The sequence below is a fragment of the Rhopalosiphum padi genome, chromosome 3, assembly GCF_020882245.1.
Source record: "Rhopalosiphum padi isolate XX-2018 chromosome 3, ASM2088224v1, whole genome shotgun sequence".
NCBI classification, from domain to species: domain Eukaryota; kingdom Metazoa; phylum Arthropoda; class Insecta; order Hemiptera; family Aphididae; genus Rhopalosiphum; species Rhopalosiphum padi.
The window spans coordinates 40,015,690-40,037,942 of NC_083599.1; the positions used below are offsets into that span (position 1 = coordinate 40,015,690).

General features: G+C 25.7%; 2 protein-coding genes and 1 long non-coding RNA gene across 4 annotated transcripts; 2 read left to right on the plus strand and 1 right to left on the minus strand.

Moving 5' to 3' along the window:
- Positions 1–4,430: 4,430 nt before the first annotated feature.
- Positions 4,431–6,534, minus strand: LOC132924603 (uncharacterized). 2 transcript variants are annotated; one of them, XR_009661351.1, is made up of 2 exons: positions 6,229–6,534; positions 4,431–4,649 (listed from the first exon to the last, which is right to left on the minus strand). It is a non-coding gene; the product is annotated as an uncharacterized LOC132924603 (long non-coding RNA). The 2 variants fall into 2 exon arrangements; XR_009661352.1 differs by having other exon boundaries at positions 5,603–6,534.
- Positions 6,535–6,641: 107 nt separating this feature from the next.
- LOC132924602 (WD repeat-containing protein 36) lies at positions 6,642–13,204 on the plus strand. Its single transcript, XM_060989010.1, has 4 exons — positions 6,642–6,873; positions 10,471–11,955; positions 12,023–12,291; positions 12,358–13,204. The coding sequence occupies exons 1-4, from the start codon at positions 6,834–6,836 to the stop codon at positions 13,192–13,194; spliced, it is 2,631 nt and encodes an 876-aa protein (XP_060844993.1). The 5' UTR covers positions 6,642–6,833; the 3' UTR covers positions 13,195–13,204.
- A 1,709-nt stretch (positions 13,205–14,913) lies between these two features.
- LOC132926881 (DNA polymerase eta-like) lies at positions 14,914–21,155 on the plus strand. The gene is made up of 8 exons (XM_060991301.1): positions 14,914–15,498; positions 15,577–15,711; positions 16,596–16,789; positions 17,009–17,175; positions 17,458–17,681; positions 17,740–17,923; positions 17,980–18,149; positions 19,921–21,155. Exons 1-8 carry the CDS (start codon positions 15,359–15,361, stop codon positions 20,933–20,935), a joined length of 2,229 nt encoding a protein of 742 aa, XP_060847284.1. The 5' UTR covers positions 14,914–15,358; the 3' UTR covers positions 20,936–21,155.
- The last annotated feature ends 1,098 nt before the right edge of the window (positions 21,156–22,253 follow it).

Here is a 22,253-nt window from a genome sequence, read left to right on the forward strand (position 1 = left end):
ATATAATTTTGACCTTTTTCACACTATGTGTTAATAAACATAATATATAATGTTAATATAATTAATTCATATGATTACTTTGATATAACAAATACTTAAATGCAGTGGCGTATATAAGGGGGGTTAGGGGTTCAAACCCCTCTGAATGTATAGTTAGTACGGGCATTGATTTTGATTGTATATTTAATTGGAATTTAAGAATGGAAATTTTTTTTTAATCTCCCCCTGAAATTAATTTCTATATACGACAATGCATAAATATATAAACATAGATATAAATAACAATATTATAATTGCCCATTTTCCCCAAAAATGTATTTGCTAAATTGTTTAAGTCTATATTATTAAAAACTATCTAAATATCATAGTTGTATACTAATAATTATAATTTTGTTTAAACTAATTAACATTTTTTATTATATTAATTATCAATTATCCACAGATTTATTTTATGTATGTATAAAAAGTCAAAAAATCCCATTTTTAACATTTTATAAATAGAACTATGAAAAAATTAATTTAACTTAAATTACCATTCAAGTACAAATATTTTGTATCTTATTGCATTTTATATTCCAGAATAAAATAAATATGTGAAACTGTATGAATATAAAATGTAATAATTGTTTTTACAGCAAATCAAAATAGTATTTTAACAATAAATTACTTATTTCCACAAAATAAATAAAGATAAAAAATATAAAATTAAATTAATATAGTTAAAAATATAAATATATAATATAAGTACAAAAAAAACTTGCTATGACCATAGACACAATTAGAGTTTTAAATTTGGAGAGCTATTATAATTTGCATGTATTTACTGCGTGTATGCTCCCTGAGATATATTAAGTGGAAGGGGAAATATGAAAATCATTTTGGGGGGGCTACAATTGATTTGGGGGGCTTAGCCTCCTCCTCCCCCACCCCATCAAATTGCGCTTATGGCTATAATTTGGGTTGGGCATATCATAGTTACGTAACTCGGTTACTTTTGTAACTTGTAACTAGTTACATATCTTCCTATAACTTTATATTAAAATTAAAGTTACAATTAAAAGTTACATTGTATAATAATATATATATTTAATATTTATCACTATATGATTATCAATTTTAAATAATTATGTCACAATAAAAAAACTATTTGTAAAATTTAATACAATTCTCTGTTTTTCTACTTCAGTTGAAAGGTTATTTTCATTTGCTGGGTTCATTCATTGTGCAACTAGAAGAAATTTATCTTAATCATATTCATTTTAGTAAAAAATAATTAATACAATTATTTTTTTTTAAATTTTAAATTCAATTTCGTGTTTTTAAAATTTATTACCTATCATGTATAATAACCATTGACTTAGTTAATAATTTAATTACTATAAATATGACTATTTTATATTACTATTACTATACTTATGCTATCCTATCTTATTTCATAAGAAAACTAACTACTAATTGTATGACTGTTACGTTAGACAATTGACAAATGTTTTAAAGACTGTTATATAAACATGTTTTTTTTTATTGTGATTTATTATATAGGTAGGCTGTCTTATACTTAATACATTAAACTTTTAAAATGTGTTAATTGCATTATAATTAATGAATAAATACAAACATATTTTATTTATCAATGTAACTTTTAACTTTAAAATATGTAACTTAGTTACATAACTGTAACTTGTAACCAGTTACAATAAATAAAGTAACTTGCCCAACCCAGTCTATGACACATTTTTTTCATAGAAAATTATTAATTTAAAAAATATTTTAAATTTATAAATATTATTGTAATATTGTGTGTTATAATTATAATTATTATTATTATTATTATTATAGTATTACTTTTATAGATAATTCTTACTATTGTTTTATTTTCATTTTGATCTGCAGTAAAGTAATTTTTCTTATTAAAATTTAAAAATAGTGAAATAAGATAAATTCTTTATTTAGAATAAGAAAATATTTGAAATATGACTTAAGTATAATTAAGATTAAGTATTATTTATTAAATAATTTATTATACTTTTATTCCTATTACTTTTTAATTTGTTTATTTATAATTACATTATATAATTAATTAAGTAATTTTATTAGTTATTGCAATACAAGTACAAACAATTTAAACATAAATACAACTTACAATTATAATGTTCAATTACTTTTTTAATGATGTTTGCTATTTGCTCAAGATTATTAAAGACCGTCTAAATGTTAGTAAGATAAGAAAAATGTCATGAACCAGATATTAAAAATTACAATTTGGTACATCATTATTCTTTTAATGCTCAGTTATTTTCAAAATTCTTTGTTATATTAAAAAACTAATAGGTCAAATATTTTGAACAAATTGTATAAATTAAATGTCATCTAAACTATTCATATTTCAGAATAAAATAAATAAATTGTATTAATACTTAAAGCATCTAAGGTATACATTTTCTTTTCTTATCATTGTTTTATTATATTCATGGATAATTAAGTGAATTTATAACTTTTACTGTTTAAAAAAAGTATTTGTTTAAATTATTTAAGTGAAATAAACGTATAATTTAGAAAAATTATAATCGTATGATTATCTTAAATTGTATTTCATACATTTTAGTGATGTAATAATTTATAAATTCATTGTGATGATTTCCCAGGTATTCTCAAACTTTATCAGTGATAAATACCTATGGTATTTAAAAAAAAAATGTATGGTTTTTAGCAATATACAGTTTGCAAATACAAATTAATACATTGATGATTGAACTAAATTCTAGAAACTGATACTTTTTCTGTTATTCATATTCCAACCTTAATTTAGATTTAAAATATACCGTGTGCAGAAAATCTGAATACTATTTTAGTTATACATGTGTCTATCATTCTTTAAAATTATAATATGAACAATTAATAGATAAACTAGAAACATTTTCAAGATAATAAACATTACATCTTTTGTGTTGCTATAAATATTAATTTGTAAAAAGTAAATGTTAAAATAGTTAGTAGGTACCAAAATATTCTCAATTATTACATATTAAAATCATGAAACAAATTTTTAAAAATGAAAATAAACTTGTTATTATTATTGAATATTAGTGTAAATTAAATACATCTATTAAGCTATTTAACGAATATTCTTCTTGTTTTATACGTAACACACTACATGTCTACATTCATTCGACGTATGAACGTATAATTTAGTATAAATATTCAACAATATTTCGTTTAATTCCGGTGTAAACATGGTAGAATCGTAGAATAACCAATTATTTTTTACCTTCAACTACTAACTAGTATAGAATACGAATATTATTAGTGTATAACTAGAATAGGATACGAATATATTTAGAGTATAAGGTATAACTGGTATAGTACCAGTTAACTGATATATACTATATTATGATACGAATATTATTCGTATATAACTAGTGTAGATTATAAATAAATTTTGTGTATAACTATGAAAGGGTAACCAGAATTTTTTTGTGAGGGACTGAGGGGAGCTAAATAAAATTATTTTTAAATAAAGGTTACAAATCATGGATGTACTCATGAGGGGGATAGATCCTAATAACATCTAAATAACAGATAGATATTGACGTAATGTTTTATTCCTTTTTTTTCAGATCAACTGAAAAGTGAAAATAATTTGTATATCTACTCTCCAATAGAAATTCCTGACAACGCCAAAGTTATATATATATTTTGTGTGAGAATACTTTTATTTTTTGTAATAGAATATGAATGTCTGAACTTTGAATTATACAATAGCATGGGTTACAAAAGCTCCACACTAGCACATTATCTACAATATATTACATCAATTTAAATTCTCCATTTTCATATCTTGTAATACTGGCCCTGAAAGCTTTCATATTTGTGAGTATGTTGAATATGATAATATTCAAGAAAATTGTACATAACTATAATAATTCACTTAAAAGATAAAATATCAATCAAAACCTATGACATACTCTATAGAATATAATATTACCATTTACCTTTAAGTTTGATGATAGGTAAATTGACTCTGATATTAAGAGAACGCTACATCCACATGTGTTGCAATTAATAAAAAACATAGCAAAAACTGTTTTATGCTGGAATAAACCGAAAAGGTTACAGTCATAAATAAGAAATTAAGAAACGACATTTTCATTTCATGAAAAAAAAGCTTAGGCTGCGAAATATCGTTTTTATTTTTTTGATATCACTTATATAAAAAAGTTCTTATTGTTTCAAAACCCATTATTTTTTATTTTAATAACATTTTTTGTAGTCTCAATATCGAAAAAATAAAAACGATATTTCACAGCCAAAGTTCCTTTTTATGTGGTGAAAATTTCGTTTCTTAGTTGTTAGTTATAACTAGGGTTAGGATGCTTATGCACTAAAAAATGTATGAATATAGATGCATTTTTGCATTAAAAACACCTACATACGCCTGAAAATTTTGAAAAATATATATTAAAAATAAAGAAGTGTGAACAAAAAAAGTGTAATAAATTCATAAAAACAAATTTAATTATTAATAGAATATAAACAAATTGGGTCGGTACTATTTTTATGTAGATATACTCGTTATGTGACTATTACAGTTTTGAATTTGCACACATGTTACACACGCATCATCTTTATGGTAGGTTGATTTATTTTTTCTGAAAACATAGAATTTATTATATTATTACAACAATACTACTCAATTAATTAGTTCAATGATAAATATTTATACCTTATGATATTAATATGATTATTAATTATTGAATTAATAATATACCTTACTATAAATACCTACCGTAAAACAATCTGAACAGGTTCATACTATTATTATCAATAATATTATCTTAAAATTAATTTGAATGAGTTGATATACATTTTTGCTACAATCATATTTCAAAATTTCTTTTTTTCAATATTGTTATATACAACTTTTATTTACCTAGTGTAAACATTTAATTTGTCTATATTATATTCATATGAAAATGTTACCTACACAATATACTTGCAAGTAAAATAATAATTTTAGTTTAATGTTTTAAAAATAATTACATATTTGAAAAGTTTATGTTAAATAATTACTTATTTAACCAATAACCTATGCGTAAAAAATATTTTTTACAAAAGTTTGGTATACAAAATAGAAAAAATATTATATGAGTACTAGGGCGTTTCAAAAAAAACATGTGTTGAATATGATTGTTTTTATATACAATAAAATAATATTATTAAGACAGGAATTTAAAATGTGTACATAAAAAGGCAGGCAATGTTAAAGTTACTAGTTATATGTATAAGCATAATGATTCAAAAAGTTATCATTACGTCATTACGTATTCTTAGTGATTGATAAGTAGGTAACATTATTACGAATTTTATTTTTCTTTAAGCAATAGCCAATAGGTATTCATCATAAAGTATACTATAGAGTATAGATGTTTGCTGACTAGTGCCTATAGATACTATGTATAAGTATAATAATTATAGTAATAAAAAACTAATTAATTTAGTATTATAATTTATAGTATAGCTTTTTATAGTATTTAACGACGTTCTATTGACTGTACTCTTACTACTATTGCTGACATGTTACAATTTATGAAAGAATACTTACTAGGTACTTAAAATAATTATACTTTAGTTAATGCAATATTGCAATGAGAAAATAAATATTGTTTTAATGACTTGTTTTTAAATTTCATATATATAGATAATATATATTTTAAGAGTACTCTACACCCGCATGTGTTGTCTCCATCTCATACACGTAAAACAATTAACAAACTAAAAATTGTTTCGTGCGAGATAGAATTACTCAGGCTGTACTGCTGTAGTGACTCCAAATTGATAACGAACATAGTTGAGAATATTATCTGTGAAATATCGGTTTTTATTTATTTTTTTATATCACTTATTATATAAAAAAGTTCATTTTGTTTCAAAACCCATTATTTTAAATATCTCTTTTTGTAGTTCCGATATCGAAAAAATAAAAACGATATTTCACAGTCAAGGTCCCTTTTTTTATGTGGTGAAAATTTCGTTTCTTAGTTACCTATGGGCTATGACTACTACTTTAGCCTTCTCGGTTTTTTCTCGCGCAAAACAGATTTTTCTATGTTTTACATATTTTGTAAGACGGAGTCAACACATGCGGGTGTAGCGTTCTCTTAATACACAATACGTCAATCATATGAATTATTATTTATCCATCTTGATAGTTGATTCTTGAATAATTACTTCTAAAAAAATAAGTTGATTAAAACTCCTTTTAAGATATGAATAGGCAATAGTGTATGCAGCATCGCGATTTTTATTTTTTATTTTGGCCGACAGGAAGACGTGATATGCGATAAATTAACGGTAGCATTCTTCCAACGTGGATATCATCCAGAATTTTATCGCGTAAAACATTGCAACCGTCGCACGAGAACCTATTACATTATTTTCGATGCAATCACACAGATATTATACTCTCAAACGGCCCAGCCGGACCACAGTAAGGTTGAAGACCGTGATCGGAGTAGTTGTCGTATCGGACAAGTGGATTGTAGGTAACGAAAGATATGTACTTAACCTAAAAAAAAATTATCGCAAAGAAGTTTTTAACAATGATAACGATGATAATCATTTTAGATGATAAGGATTGTCGGCGCGACCGCCGCTACAGTGTTTGTTGATACTGAATAGTGTACGAGTTCTGTACACGTGCGTTTGACCGTCGCCGGTTTCCGCTTTATATTCAGTCGTTCGCGTCCATCATTTGCAAAGATCACAGGCAGTGTTAAGGTCGGCAACTACAAGTCGCAGGCGGAACGCTGTCGAACGTACTGCAGTCCCGAGCGATGTCGTCCAGTAAAATATTCTTGCAGAACCGAGCTCTCGGTGAGTACTGTTGCCCGTTTTTATTTTATTTTTGCACATGGCCGACTGCCCACACGACAACAACGTTGTCACGTTTGCAGCGTTATTCGTTCCGTTCAAAAAGTAATCGACCTTGTTAGAATGTGTTAGACACCGGACGAAGTACCTTATAGATCACTCAATTTGAATAGTTTCCATACACATCTCTTTCTCCGTTAGCCTTCTTCTACACCACGGCTGCCCAAACCCAGGCCCGTCAACGCGTTTGAATTTTCCCTTCAACGTTCTATTGTATTTTTAATTGTTATTACTTCTTTAAATTTTGTTGTGTGTTTTATTTTATAATACATTAATACCAACCAGTTAGTATTATGTACGTGTTTATTTATTGCAAGCTTATCGGTATTATTTTCTTTTTTATAGATTTTTTGATATTATTAAAACTGTTTGATTTAAATACCTATATATTATATATTAACTATCTAAGAATCATAAGTGTAAGTAAGTCTTGTTCATAAGATGACCCACCAGCTAAATATAATTGGAATTAAAGCTATTGCTTTCAAATAAATTGGGTAGCTTTGTTTTACACCATTTGAATCTTGAAATGTTTTTTTGCGTGTAACGTAATATATTTTTCTTTTGTTTAATTGATGTACATCAATGATCGATGTTATGGCACTCTTATAATTAGACAAACATGCATTTGTTTATTATTTTCAATTGGCGTTAGTGGGGTTCATAATACTAGAATTGCGCTATATTTTTGCTAATTAAATACAGTCAGTAGTATTCTGTTGATGATTTATGTTTATGATGATCGATGGAGCTGAGTTTGAGAATCACATAAATAAGGAATAAATTTATAAGTAAATAAATATTTTTATTAGAATATGACACTTGAATTATGATAAGCACCTAGCGTTCACTATTTAAATCTTTTTAATTTTATATATTATTTCACTAATTTGTAAATAGTTTGATACGTATTTTGGCATTTTATTGTTTATATTATGTATATTACTAAAGAAACTTGGAAATTTCTAAAATTCACAATATTATGCAAAATTATTTAATTTTCATTACATTTAATTTTAATTATATGGCATACTTACACAATTAAAACTTAAAAATATATATATATATATTTATATTAGTGTAGTGTGAAAATTCTAATTAACTATTAAAATAAAACAAATTTAAAACTCATTAAATTTGTATAATGTAATTTTACTCTAGAATAAATAACCGTGGATACTTGAAATTTTCACAAAATATTTTTGTTAGTATTTCCAATATGAAACAGTTTTCTAAATATTTGCTTTTTGAGCTATTAAAAATTTGGGATTTTTTATCTTTTTTCTTTAAATGTTGATACATATGGTAATATTTGTTTGGCTCAGAAGCTTGAAAAATTAACATAAAATGTTAGGTAATTTAAATTTGAAGACATCCATTAAAATAGTCTACACGACACTTGCCCTTTTTTTGTGTTATTGTATTGGTAATAATATTAAAATTATAATGTAGAATTCGATAATGATGCCTCTATAGTCTATGGCAGTGGTGCGCAACCTTTTTTGATCCACAACCCCACAAAATAATTTATTTTTTAATACGACCCCCCTTCCTACCAACATTATGTAAGTGTGTAATTTAAATTTACTTAATAGTCTTAATGTATACACACATTTTATTCATATACGTTCATAATCGTTAATTTTAGAGCAGTTTTAATATTTCTTTAATTTAATTAATCAAAAACATGAAAAAAAAATACAAAATTAGAGTTTTATAAAATCTAAAATTAAAAAATGTATCATTATAATGATAATCAAAATGTTTAATATTTTTAAAATTATAAAATTACTTTTTAGTTATTTTAATGAGAGACCTGAGCTTGCATTGTAGACATGATTGATTCTATGTTTGGTTTGATATTTGACACTGCTACTCTTAAATCAGCTTCAACATTTAATCTGGAGCGATATTTGTTTTTAATTATCGTTAGTGTTGAAAATGCTGTTTTACATAAATAAGTTGATGCAAAAGGAAGTAAAATTGATATAGCTTGTTTTGATAATTCTGGATATTCAGATTTGATGGAAATCCAAAATGTATCACATGCATTTTCTTGAAATCTGATACGTAGATTTTCATCTGATGACAAGTCAATAAGTTCTTCGCTTATTTTTAAATTTCCTAATTTTATTTCATTGATATTAAAATGAAATGGATTTCTTATCCAACCTAGACTTTCTTCTGGGAAATCTTCAAACCGTGCATTAAAGTTTGTTTGTAAACTTATTAGATGAGTAGTTATAATTTCTTTTATCATATTAATATCCACATCATTATCACTGAGGAATTCTGATAAACATGAAAACATTTCAAATTTGTCATCGTTGATATAATTTTTCCACAGAAGAATTTTTTTTTTAAAAGAATTGATTTTATCAGAAAGAAATAAAATATTAGTATTTTTCCCATGTAGGCTTAAATTTAGACAATTTAGTTTTTCAAATATATTTGCAAGATAACCCAGAATTGTAAGCCATTGCTCGTCTAAAAAATGTTCCGAAAGTTTATTATTACGTTCCAGAAGAAAAATTCGTGCTTCATCAACTCAACGGCTCGTACATGACTATCGGACTATTTCATAATAACCATAAGATTAAATAAAATTACTGATTAAATTCAATTTAAAAATAACCTATATACTGTGTGGTTCAATAGAACTTGTTATCGCAACATTAAGATATGATATAATGTCATAATATTACGATTGACACAGCCATCAACGGTACAAAATAATTTTACTTTGTATAAAACTATAAAATAATATACAATATACATAGTATAAAACTTTTTCATTTGGTGATTACTGGCGACCCCCTAATAAAATTTCGCGACCCCCAGGTTGCGCACCACTGGTCTATGGTATTAACTTAATAAATTAAATTGTGGACCATATATATTATAATATTTAATAGGGTAATTGAGAAATTTTGTCTGAGTTGTGGGTAACTAGTATTTTAATATTTACTATGATAAGTAGTTAAAAATATGACTAAATTATTTATTCATATTTTATCATTATTTGTGTTGTGCCATATTAGATTTACCTCTAAAAAATTTCAGTCATGCCACTAGTTTTAGGCAATGTTATCATTTCCTGAACATGTTAATTTTTCACTCATATCATATAATTAATTTTATTCTAATACAACTTGTATAGGTATTATACTCAGTTTAAAAATTAATTTATATTTTAATTAAATCCTTGAGCAGTTTTGAGTATTATGCCAATTTTTTTGTTATTGAATATTTAAGTTACAAATTTAAATATAATAGAGTCAATACTCAGTATACATTTTACTAGCATTGTAACATTTTAAGATATTTTATTTCAAATGAATTAAAATAACAAAATGAAAGTATCCATCTTAACAGCTTACAAGTATTTAAGTACCTATTTATGAGTATTAATTGCAATTTAAAAAATTTTAATTTATCATGAGACATACTGCCTAGGTATATCTAAATAATTACCAATTAATATTTATTTTATTATAATAGTTCAGTCATTTATATTAAATTGTTTTTAAATTTTTTCAGGGTATGTCAGTAATGAGATTCCACTTGTTACCCGCTACATAAACCTCAGACGAGAAAATCTCATAATCACATGTGTTGGACGTGCTTTTCACACATACAGTTCTGATAGGTTTCAACTTCTATCTGTAAGCCCACAACATGAAACAGACATCACTTGTTTGGCTGCAGATAGTTACCTGGTATATACTAGTTGTGGAAACCAAATATATGCATGGCGACGTGGTATAGAACTGAAACACACATATACAGGTCACAAAGCAGCAATAAAATTATTGTTTCCATTTGCTGCCAATTTAGTGTCTATTGATGAATCAGGAGCTCTCAAAATTTGGGATGTAAAAACAGAAAGTATTTACAAAGAAATTCAATTAGACTTTACTGCAACAGCTATATGCCATCCACCAACTTACACTAATAAATTATTAATTGGCTCAGCTGAAGGAAAACTACAGCTATGGAACATAAAAACAGGAACCATGATACACGAGTTTAAGGGTTGGAATAGTTGTGTAACCAGCTTAGAACCAGCTCCAGCAAAAAATACGATAGCAATAGGATTGAGTAATGGAAAAATTATTTTGCACAATTTAAAATATGATGTAAACAACATAAGTTTTACACAAGATTGGGGCTCTGTTACACGTATAAGTTTTCTTATTAAACGACAATTAATGATAACTGGTAGCCCAAAAGGCACTGTAGTAGTTTGGAATCTTGAAGAAGGAAAAGTCGACAGCTTAATCATTAAAGCTCATCATGGACCAGTTTGTGGTCTTCAGTGTTTACCAGACGAACCGCTTCTTGTAACTTCATCTTCTGACAATTCTTTAAAAATGTGGCGTTTTGACATGTCTGATGGTTCGGCCAGTCTGTTTAAAATACGTGAAGGTCATTTCAAACCTCCCGTTTCTATTCGTTTTCACGGAGTAGATGGTGCTAGTATTTTGAGTTCTGGCAATGATTCATCATTGCGTGTCTTCAATACAATTACTGAAATTGCAAATAAGAGTTTTGGGCGTGCGTCATACAACCGTAAAGCTTCCAAAAAAAAGGGAAATAAATGGGCCGATCCTCTTATAATGCCTCCAATATCTACATTCACATCAGAAACTACTCGAGATAAAGAATGGGACAGCATTGTTGCTGTACATAGAGGTATACCAACTGTAACTACATGGTCATTTGACAAGAGTAAAATGGGAGAGCATAAATTATGTCATGAAAGATTTAAGAAAAATGTCAGTGGGCAGAAAGGAATCAGTGCTACATGTGCATGTCTTACACATTGTGGTAATTTTGCAGTTATTGGTTATAGTTCTGGTCACATTGATAAGTACAACATTCAGTCAGGTTTACACAGAGGAACCTATGGACAACCAATAGCCCATAAATATGTACGTGGAGTCTACGTAGACACACTTAATCAAATAATGGTATCTGGTGGTTCAGATACATTTTTACAATTCTGGAATTTCAAAAAATTAAGTATGTTAAATTTATATTAAAAATTCTTGGTTAAATATCATTTTATTAAAAAAATTATTTTTTGCAGATTTATTGTCTAAATTGGAGTTGGAAGATACAGTTTCATTGTTTAGCTGGCACACAGAAAGTTCATTTCTAGCAGTTGCTTTAGATAATTATGACATTTGTCTTGTTGATATTGATACTCGAACCATTGTAAGGAAGTTTACTGGTCATCGAGGTCCATTAACTGATATGACGTTTAGTCCAGATTCCAGATGGTTAGTTACATCAGCAATGGATTCAACTATTCGCACTTGGGACATTCCATCATCATCAATGATAGATATACTTAAAGTAAGCTACTTGACATAATTATCATTGGATAATAAATATTATTTAATTGTTATTATAATATTTTAGGTTGATACACCTTGCGTTTCATTGACATTTTCTCCAACTGGAAGTTATCTGGCTACAGCGCATGCTGACCGTTTGGGAATATATTTATGGTTTAATAAAACATTATACAATCATGTTAGTTTACGACCCATCACTGAAGAAGATCAGATCACAGAACCTCTTCCATTGACTGGAATTAATCAAGAATCTTTGGAATGTCCTATTGATGAAGATACAGATGAATATATCTCTAAAGTGCAAATTGAAAACACCATAACTATGAGTGGCCTAAATGATGCTAGATGGCAGAGTATATTAAATTTGGATGCTGTCAAAAAAAGAAACAAACCATTACAACCACCGAAAGCTCCAGCTGCTGCTCCATTTTTCCTACCTACTATACAATCTCTGGACTTTCAATTTGATTTAAAAGGAGTTGATAAAAACGATTCTAATACCAAAGTTATTCCAGAAACATTAATGCAAACCGTTTTTGCTCAGCAACTTTTAAAAGCCTCTTCATTAAATGATTATCAAGTTTTATTTGACCAGTTAAAATTAATGGGACCGTCGGCTTTGAACTATGAAGTACGAAGCTTGTCTCCTGAAGCTGGTGGGACATATGAACTAATGGTTAAATTTTTAGAGCTTCTAAAACAGATATCTACAAATAATAAAGATTTTGAACTGTCACAATCATATTTGGGTGTATTTTTAAAATATAATGGACGTGCATTGGCTCAACGACCAGAAGCAATCAATAGTATTGAGCAGTTATCAAAACATAATGCATGGGAGCAATTGCAAAATAATTTTTTGTTATGTCTTAGTATTGTAGAATATATGAAAAATAATTAATAAGCATTTATTTGAGTTCTTGCATACTTTTATATAATATATATGTTAAATATGTATACATTTATACAGTTTAATACCTAGTTAAGAAAATACCAAGTTAGAATACTAATCATTTATTTGATTATTGATAATACAATATAATTTATTTATTGTATTTTTTTACATTAAACAAATAATTAAATACAATTCAAGAATCAATATGAATACATTATAATTTATATTTTCATAGGTATTTATAAAATCATGTTTGATGTAAAGTTAAGCATAAAAGTAATTATAATTATGTAATTGAAATGCTAAATATTTACTTCAGGATATGAAATTAAAAATGTATGTTGTTCAAAAAGTTAAAAAAAATATCTTTATTTATCTTCATAAATAAACACAAAACAATAAATACCATGTAAATAATTGTTGTGAAAACAAACTATTATGAATCAATAATAATATCAGATAATTGAACTATTCATTGGTAAATATTAGTATTAATAAATAATGAATAAAGTGATTTTAATATTTCAGTAGTGCCGATTGTAGAAAAAAAGAGGGATAATAGGTTAAGATGGTTCGGTTATGTTATTAGGAGAGGTAGTAGGCATCTTGAAAGCAGCGAGAGTGGCAATAAAAATAATGTAGACAAATAAACTGAGAGGAATACCAAAAAAAAAAAAAGAAACGACTAAACAGAATAGAGGATGAAACAAAAATAATTTACGTGAGTAAAGAAGAGGTGGGTGGCAGCCCTATAGAAATGTAGAATAAGGTTTACCATGCCTTTATAGTTGGGACAGAAAGGCGAAGAAAAGGAAGACATAATAATGTATTGTGTATAATGTGATGCATTTTAAGAATGTGTGATCAGACAATTTTTGGTGAATCACTGATAAAACTACTATTGTTGATTATACATAGTATTATACTAAATGTTACTATTCAAAATCAACAGGGGTAAAGTGACCACATCATGTAATATTATTTTAGATACCAGTATGTAGATTGTAAAATAATAGCTAGTTTTTAAAAAATATTTAAGTACTTATTTTGAACTGAAATATTTATTTGAATATTCTTTAAAAAAGTATTTGAGTACAAATACAGATAAGTACTTTAATAATGTATTTATGGATACTTTCAAACTTTTTATATATGATTTGTAAATTTGTATTACTTTATAAATCAACTGGACTAAATTTATTTTACCATTCATTTTATAGATCATTTTATTATCTTACACCATATTATATTTTATTAGCATTTTACATGATTAGATTTAAAGTGGGTATAAAAGATATAGAGTATTCTGTCCACAAATTGTATACACCTGAAACTCGTCAAAAAATTGATTTGTTGTAAATGTCCTTATTTATGGGTCAATGTTTTCTACGTACCTATAGCCATGCCTATAGCTATTATCGTGATAATCATGTATCACTTGTCCTTTCTTTATTATAAACATAAAATCTGTGTATAGAAGGTACCTATAATAATTAGTAATTACACTGAATAGAATAATAAGTTCGGTAAACATAGATTTCTGTGTCAGAAAGTATTAGCACCGAATAGAATAGCTTCAGTACTTATCATCTTGCCGCCAATCTCTTCCGAATTTCCAAATATTGCTCTACAGATAACACGGACTAAGATATATATATGTATATCTTAGTCCGTGACAGATAATAAACAAATATCTGTTTTTCAACTGTTTCGATTATTGATAATAATGATAATGTAATTTCTTTATTGTCAATGATTTCGAATCACATTTAATAATATAATATATTTTCTAAATTTTGTAATAATAATTAATCATAATTATTTATTATGTACTTTTGATTTATGTCGTTTCATTAAAAATCTCAAATGATTTACTCTACGTGACGCCTTTAAAATTACCACTATCTGCTTACTCCGTGTTGGACGGTTGTTTACCGTGTACTTTTCAAAAGATCTCGAGTACATCATCGACCGATCGACTTGAACAATATTGTTTAAAAGCGGTTATTTGATCTCCGTACAGTCGGAAAATGAATTGCACAATGACATTAAGACCATTGTAAACGACGCACATGTCTGTTATCAACGCTGGCATTTTTGGCGCCTGTCTGTCACCTCCTGGAAATCGTTGGTAATGAAATTAAAGTGAAAACAGTTCTATTCGATCATTATGAACGACTGTGGGGCCAAACGAGTAGTGGCGTTAGTCGACATGGATTGTTTTTATTGTCAAGTAGAGGTTCAACATGACCAGTCATTGATTGGAAAGCCGGTCGCAGTCGTTCAGTACAACAGTTGGAGAGGTGGTGGGTGAGTATTATTATTATATAACAATATCTGTGTTGGTCAAAACCATTAGATCATAGTTATTCTGTTGTTGTATTCCAGCATAATTGCAGTGAATTATGAGGCGAGGGCAAAAGGAGTAAACCGACATATGAGAGGAGACGACGCTGTACAGGCGTGTCCAGATTTAAATTTAGTACGTGTGAAGGAGCTCCATGGAAAAGCAGATTTATCAAAGTAAGTGATATGTACTTGATAGACTCTTAATTTATAAATTAGACATAACTGTGATTGTTAAAATTTATCAGCAATTATATTGACATTTCAATATTTGTGTAACTACATGGTTTTAATTTTAATTATTATTTAAATTACAATTTTATAATATTTATAGCAACATATGTTGTACTAAATATGGTTGTGTCTAACTGTTGTGACAATTAGTGTTGATATATATTTAAATATCATAACTCATATACTCGCTAATAATGTTCCATAAATATTAAAAAAATTGTTATTTTTATTGAAGACTGAAAAATCTCCAAAAACAATGGTTATTTCACATGCATTTATAAAGTTTTAATAATTAATATTTTTATCTCAGTATTCTATTATACATTAGTAAATTTGAACTAGCATCTTACTATTATATTTTTAAATATAAATTAAATAAACACTTATTATTTGGATATTTCTTTAAATATAATTTTTTTGATAGAAATTTAAACAAAAAGTTATGATTTAAGTATAAAGTGATTCACATTAATTATTTGTTAGATTAAAACTTTTTTAAAAATATATTATTTTTTTGAGAAAAAACTTTATTTCTAAGTACTATTTTTTTACATTTTTAATTTCATATTCTGGAGCAAAAAATTTTTTAAAGTATTTCAATTTTCATGTTATGAAATTAAAATACAGTGGAACCTCGATAACTCGAACCTTTATAAGTTGAATATTTGATAACTCAAATTTTATTTTCGCCCCAACTAATTCGATTTATTGAGGTTCCATTGTATATGTTGTCATTTTAAAATGTAATATGTATAGATAATAGCAATTTTTTTCTTTTAAATGTTATATTTATTTTATGTTTTAACCATTGGCATTGTTCTTTATAGATATCGTACAGCCAGTCAAAAAGTTTTTGAGGTCCTCAGTGAATTTAGTTCTTGTGTACAAAGAGCTAGTATTGATGAGGCTTATGTTGATTTAACTAGTGTGGTAAATGATCATATTTCAAGTAATCATAATATAATAACAGAAAATGACTTATCCAATACATTTGTAGAAGGTTATTCAGATAATTCAGAAGGTAATTTAATGTTGAGATTAAATAAATTTAAAGTATGTATTTCAAAAATGACCTAAATTATTACTTTGTGAATTTCTCTAAAGGTAAAAATAATTAAGTATTTGTTAGTACTTGATGAAAAATAATAATACCTAATGATAGTTTTACTATGATGATAAAATATGTAACTACTATTATAAATATTTAAATTGTACTGATTTTATTTTGTTCACCCTGAAGATAAAAGTGTGAGTATAAAGTCTTGGCTCCACGATGTGTATAATAATGAGTTACAAGATGATTATTTGTTACGATTAACAATCGGAGCTATGATGGTTGAAACATTAAGAAAATCTATTTATGAACAAACTGGTTACCGTTGTTCAGCTGGAATTGCAAATAATAAGGTTTGTTGATTTAAATATTGTCCATGATGAAAAAATTTGAAATAATTCAATCTAATATTGTAAATAAAAATGATTTAAATCATATAAACTAATTAACTAATATAGATTATTTTAGTTTTTATTGTATTTTTAACAATAAATCTATAATTAATCAAAAATGTACTTCTTTAATGTATATAAACATATACTGTATAGACATGTTTAAACTTGATATTTGTTTTTCTCATAAAATTATTTAAATTATAAATTAAATAAATAATTATTGTGTTATGTTTTTTCCAGATTTTATCTAAGCTCGCATGTGGTTTACATAAACCTAATCAACAAACACTGTTACCACCTTCTAGTGTACCCAATTTGTTTGAATCTATACCAATAAAAAAAATAAAAAATTTAGGTGGTAAACTAGGAGATAGAATTAGGCAAGAATTTAACTGCAAATTCATGTCAGATTTAGCTGCAATACCTCTAAATGATTTACAACAAAAATTTAATGTCAAAACATGGTAATGATTAATTTTATAACATTTTTTAATATAAAATTGTGATTACATTTTTTTTCAGTAACTTTTTATATCAGATCTCCAAAGGTATTGATAATGAACCTGTAGAATCTAGAATTATACCAAAATCAATTGGCAGTTGTAAGTCTTTTCCTACAGGGCTAAAAGTCAAAGATGAAATAAAAAAGTGGTTAAACACATTAATGAATGATATTGTAGACAAACTAAATGATGATCACGAGGCTGTATGTAATATTAATTTATTTTATCTAATTTTATTTTTAACTTTTTTTTTTTTTAGAATAAAAGAAAAGCAACATTGATGACTGTCAGTGTTAGATACTTAGATAAAAATACAAAATTGCCGATATCGCAGTGTTCTGAAGTTACAACATATAATCATGAAAAATTATTAGATACTGCCTATTCATCATTGTGTACCATGACTGAAAATCAAAAATCATTACATTGGTATTTTGTTATATTATGAATATTAAATTATTACCTAAAATATCCCCCTCTCCCATACGTTGAGCTATAACAACATTCAACATACTACACTAGATATTTTAAATAATCATGTAATGGATATTACAAAAAGGATGTCAAGCTGTGCATATAAAAGTGGTCTGGAAGTATTTACAAGTGTGTTTCGGAATGATCTTGTATATACATATTTAGGAAGTTAATTGTTTTTTTTTATTATTGTTTTAAGCATAAATTATCCTTGATTTATCAGATATATTTTCAAGAATTTATAACTTCTAGTCTTTAGATTACGAGATACAATTTTATTTAAATGTAATAGATTCTAGCTGTTACCTTATATATCATAATAGGCAAATTAAATGATATAATAATAAAAATAATAATAATAATAGTGATTGTTTATACTTCTAAATAAAAACACAGCAATGTGAATATTTATTTTTACACATCAGTATTAACAGCATTGTCTTAATTAAAGACCAGATTCTCGTGCAGTAAAAATCAAAAAAATGTGCAGTTAATAACTTAAAAGTTGCAAAAACATGCAGTTAAGTGCCTAAATCGTGCAAAAATGTATTTTTTGTCTAAAATCGCTTAATACTTACCAAAATTTTGTAAACATTCAAAATACATTGATTTAAACCCTTAAATTATACTTTATTTATTATATTTTGTAAAAAAAAACCATAACAGAATTAAGCTATTTAATTTTAATTTTAACTTTTATATATACATAAAAAAATTTATTTTTTTATTGATTTAAAATTTACAATGTTATACATTTCAAAATTGTTTGCAGAAAAATTGTGCCTTCTATCACTCAATATGTCTTTTAATTAAAATGTTTGTTTTACTTCAACAGAAGTGAAATTTTAAAAATGCAGAATATGCAATTTCATGTAACGAAAATAAAAATCGTGCAATTTAAAATAAAAAGTGCAAAACATGCAATTTTGTGCATAATAAAACTACGTTTAAATTAATTTACTTCGCATGATTCGGATTTATAATTTGTTTTTATATGTTTTAAAGCAAAGGAAAAAAAGTTGCAATTGCACGAGAATCCGTTTTTTAGTCATAATTGTCCATGACTAAATAGCATTATAATAATATTTAGTCATGGGCAATTATGACATTAACAAAATCAATATATGGACATTAAATAAAACAAAAATAAATTTATTAACTAAAAATTAAGTATTTAGTTACTTTATTTTTATTTTGTCTTCATAAGTGTAAAAATAATGTGTCAATGAATTGTATTTTATAATTATGTTAGTTACATATCTAACTATATACTAACTTATATAATATTTATCTTTTACAGAGAGTTAACCTCAGACAAAAATATGTACATTAACTTTAATTTAAATAAATTCACAATAAATGTGTAAAAATAACATTACTATAGTTTAAACTCTGAACTTAAGCATATTCTATCAGAAGTAATGAATTGGACTATATTTTTTTGCTCTGGTCTTTGTTTAGGAGTCTTCCTTAGCTTATACTAATGTTTATGAATCATACATAAAAATCATGTAAATACATGAAATAACTTACATATTAGTATATCCATAAGTCTATTGTCTGCATGATCTTAAAATATACAAAATATATGGCATGTAGGGTACTTGTAATTAATAAGATTTGATATACTATGTAGTAATGTAGTATGTTCTTTAGCAGTCAAAAACACCTTAGATACTGATAAATTATTTTATTTTTTTCAATATTTATTTTTTATTATTTGCAGGAAAAATCCAATATCTTTTTTAGGAGTTGCTATTGGAAAGTTTGTAGAAATTAATGCCAAATCATCAATAGAAAATTATTTCAATAAAGGAGCTGCCAAAGAAGAGAAAGTTATTATTATTCCATTGCCAAGGCCAGAAAACAGTGCAACTTGTTCTAAAATTAAAAGTGAAAGTAATAGTTCCACACTATTTAATGAACAAAAATTTAGTTCTAACACTAGTGCACTATTGTCTAATAAACTTCCGCCATTATTAAATAACACTAAACATAAAAATAATGAAACATGTATTAGTGATGTGAAGAATTTAAAAACTATGTTTGCTGCTCAAATGAAAAATTCTAATAGTTCCTTAACTCATTCTTCTTTGACATTACAAAATGTGACTTCTAAAAAAGAAATTAGACAGCAATATAAACATGACATAAACAGTTTTTTCACAAAAAAACTGGAGATTATTTCTCCAATTAAAAATCAAGTAAATGGGAAATTGACAACAGTAGAAGACAAATGCTCTTCAGAAAACCCAGTGGGATTTTCATTGGAAAGCCCTGATTTAATTTCTCCTTCAAAAATAATATCAAATGATAATCATAACAGACCAGATAAATCAACAGATAGTTTTTTCTCAAAAAAACTAGAAATTGTATCACCTTCAAAACACCAAAAAACTGATGAGTCAGAGACAGTGCCCACTATTCAATTTTCTATTACAGAAGATACTATTGATTGTGCGCCTGTTACATTATTATGCGAAAAGTGTGACAAAATGATTGAAATTGATGCATACGATGAGCACATAGATCATCACGTGGCATTAGAATTGAATGAAAGTTTAAATAATACTAACTCTATACAGCCGTTAAATAATAAAATAATCAAAAACGAACTAGTAAAAAAGAAAAAAAATGAATCTTGTAAAAAACGTAAACACAATTCAAAAGCTTCAAATTCAAATCTCAAGAAACCATGTACAAGTATATCATCATATTTCAAACCACTCTTAAGCCCATAATTATTTCGAATAATCTTATATAATTTAATTAATTATTTTATACAACCCAAATTATTGATTTTTTTTAAAAAAATTTTATATTTATTTTTTATATTTTTTTTTACTTATTTTGTGAAACATAGTTGTAAAAAAATTTAAATATCTATGCATTTTAATAAAAAAGATATATTTATTTATATATATACAAATTTATTTTATTTAAAATAAATAAATAATTTATAATATAGACTTTAATATAATTTTACTTAATTCATACAAATTTAATATTTAAAAATACAATTTAAAAAAAAGATCTAGAAAGTTCAGTTTGGTATTTTTTATTAAACATTTAAATGTTTTAAGTTATTGTTATTATTATTACTATTTTATTTCTGTAAGAATCTCTAAACAAAAATATTAATTAATTGTAATTTATAAATTTAAATATTTTAATAATAAGATTATTTTAATACTAATTGTATCCTATAGGCTATTATAATTTATAACCTTTTCCTTTCCATAAATTAATTTAACATTAAACCGTGACTGTGGATACTAATATACAATAGAAGGTAGATAATTACTTATACTTTCTAATTATTATTTAAATTTATCAAAATGGCTCAATATATTATTAATATATATATATAATATAGTACATACGTGTAAAACATACAACACTATACATCGAATCAAAACAATAACCTAATCATTGGCACGATTAGGAGGTCTTAAGCACCCCTTGTTTTTTAGATCTACCTATTATAATAATTATAGAAAAATATAACCAACTTTATATTTAAAAATTATGAGATGTTTATAAAAAAAATCTTGGTCAAAAGTCATGATATATTATGACTATAATTCCTATAATTTGTGGACAATTAATGATATAACAGGCTACAGAGAAATAAATTTATTAGCTATATTTTGATAATGGGTCATTTGGTTACCTCAAAAAGGTTAGGTGAAGTGTAATTTCACTATAAAGGTATTAAATTTTTAAGAGATTTAAAATTAAATAAACATTTTATTGGCCAAATCATAAGATATTAATACTAATTGACTATCAAGTATCTCTGAACACTAGTTGCAAATGTGTTTATCATTTAATAATTACAATTAATTTATTAATTTTTAAAAAAATTAGCATATTTTAAAAACGTATCGATGGCTAAATTAGTTTATAATTTTATGAGTTTAGACTATGATGAAAGTCTAAAGTTCATTAACCATCAAGGCAAAAATGTATTGAAAAATAAATTTTAATACTAATAAATAATAACTTATATTTTAAATATAATATTTAATTATTTAGATATTTTTAATCTCCTTATTT

Bases quoted from the DNA above. Each gene is read 5' to 3' on its own strand.
- LOC132926881 (XM_060991301.1), top strand. From the start codon at position 15,359: ATGAACGACTGTGGGGCCAAACGAGTAGTGGCGTTAGTCGACATGGAT. The intron at 17,176-17,457 runs GTTTGTTGATTT...TGTTTTTTCCAG, and splicing joins CTGGAATTGCAAATAATAAG to ATTTTATCTAAGCTCGCATG. The intron at 17,682-17,739 runs GTAATGATTAAT...ATTTTTTTTCAG, and splicing joins AAATTTAATGTCAAAACATG to TAACTTTTTATATCAGATCT.
- LOC132924602 (XM_060989010.1), top strand. From the start codon at position 6,834: ATGTCGTCCAGTAAAATATTCTTGCAGAACCGAGCTCTCG. The intron at 6,874-10,470 runs GTGAGTACTGTT...AAATTTTTTCAG, and splicing joins CTTGCAGAACCGAGCTCTCG to GGTATGTCAGTAATGAGATT. The intron at 12,292-12,357 runs GTAAGCTACTTG...ATAATATTTTAG, and splicing joins CAATGATAGATATACTTAAA to GTTGATACACCTTGCGTTTC.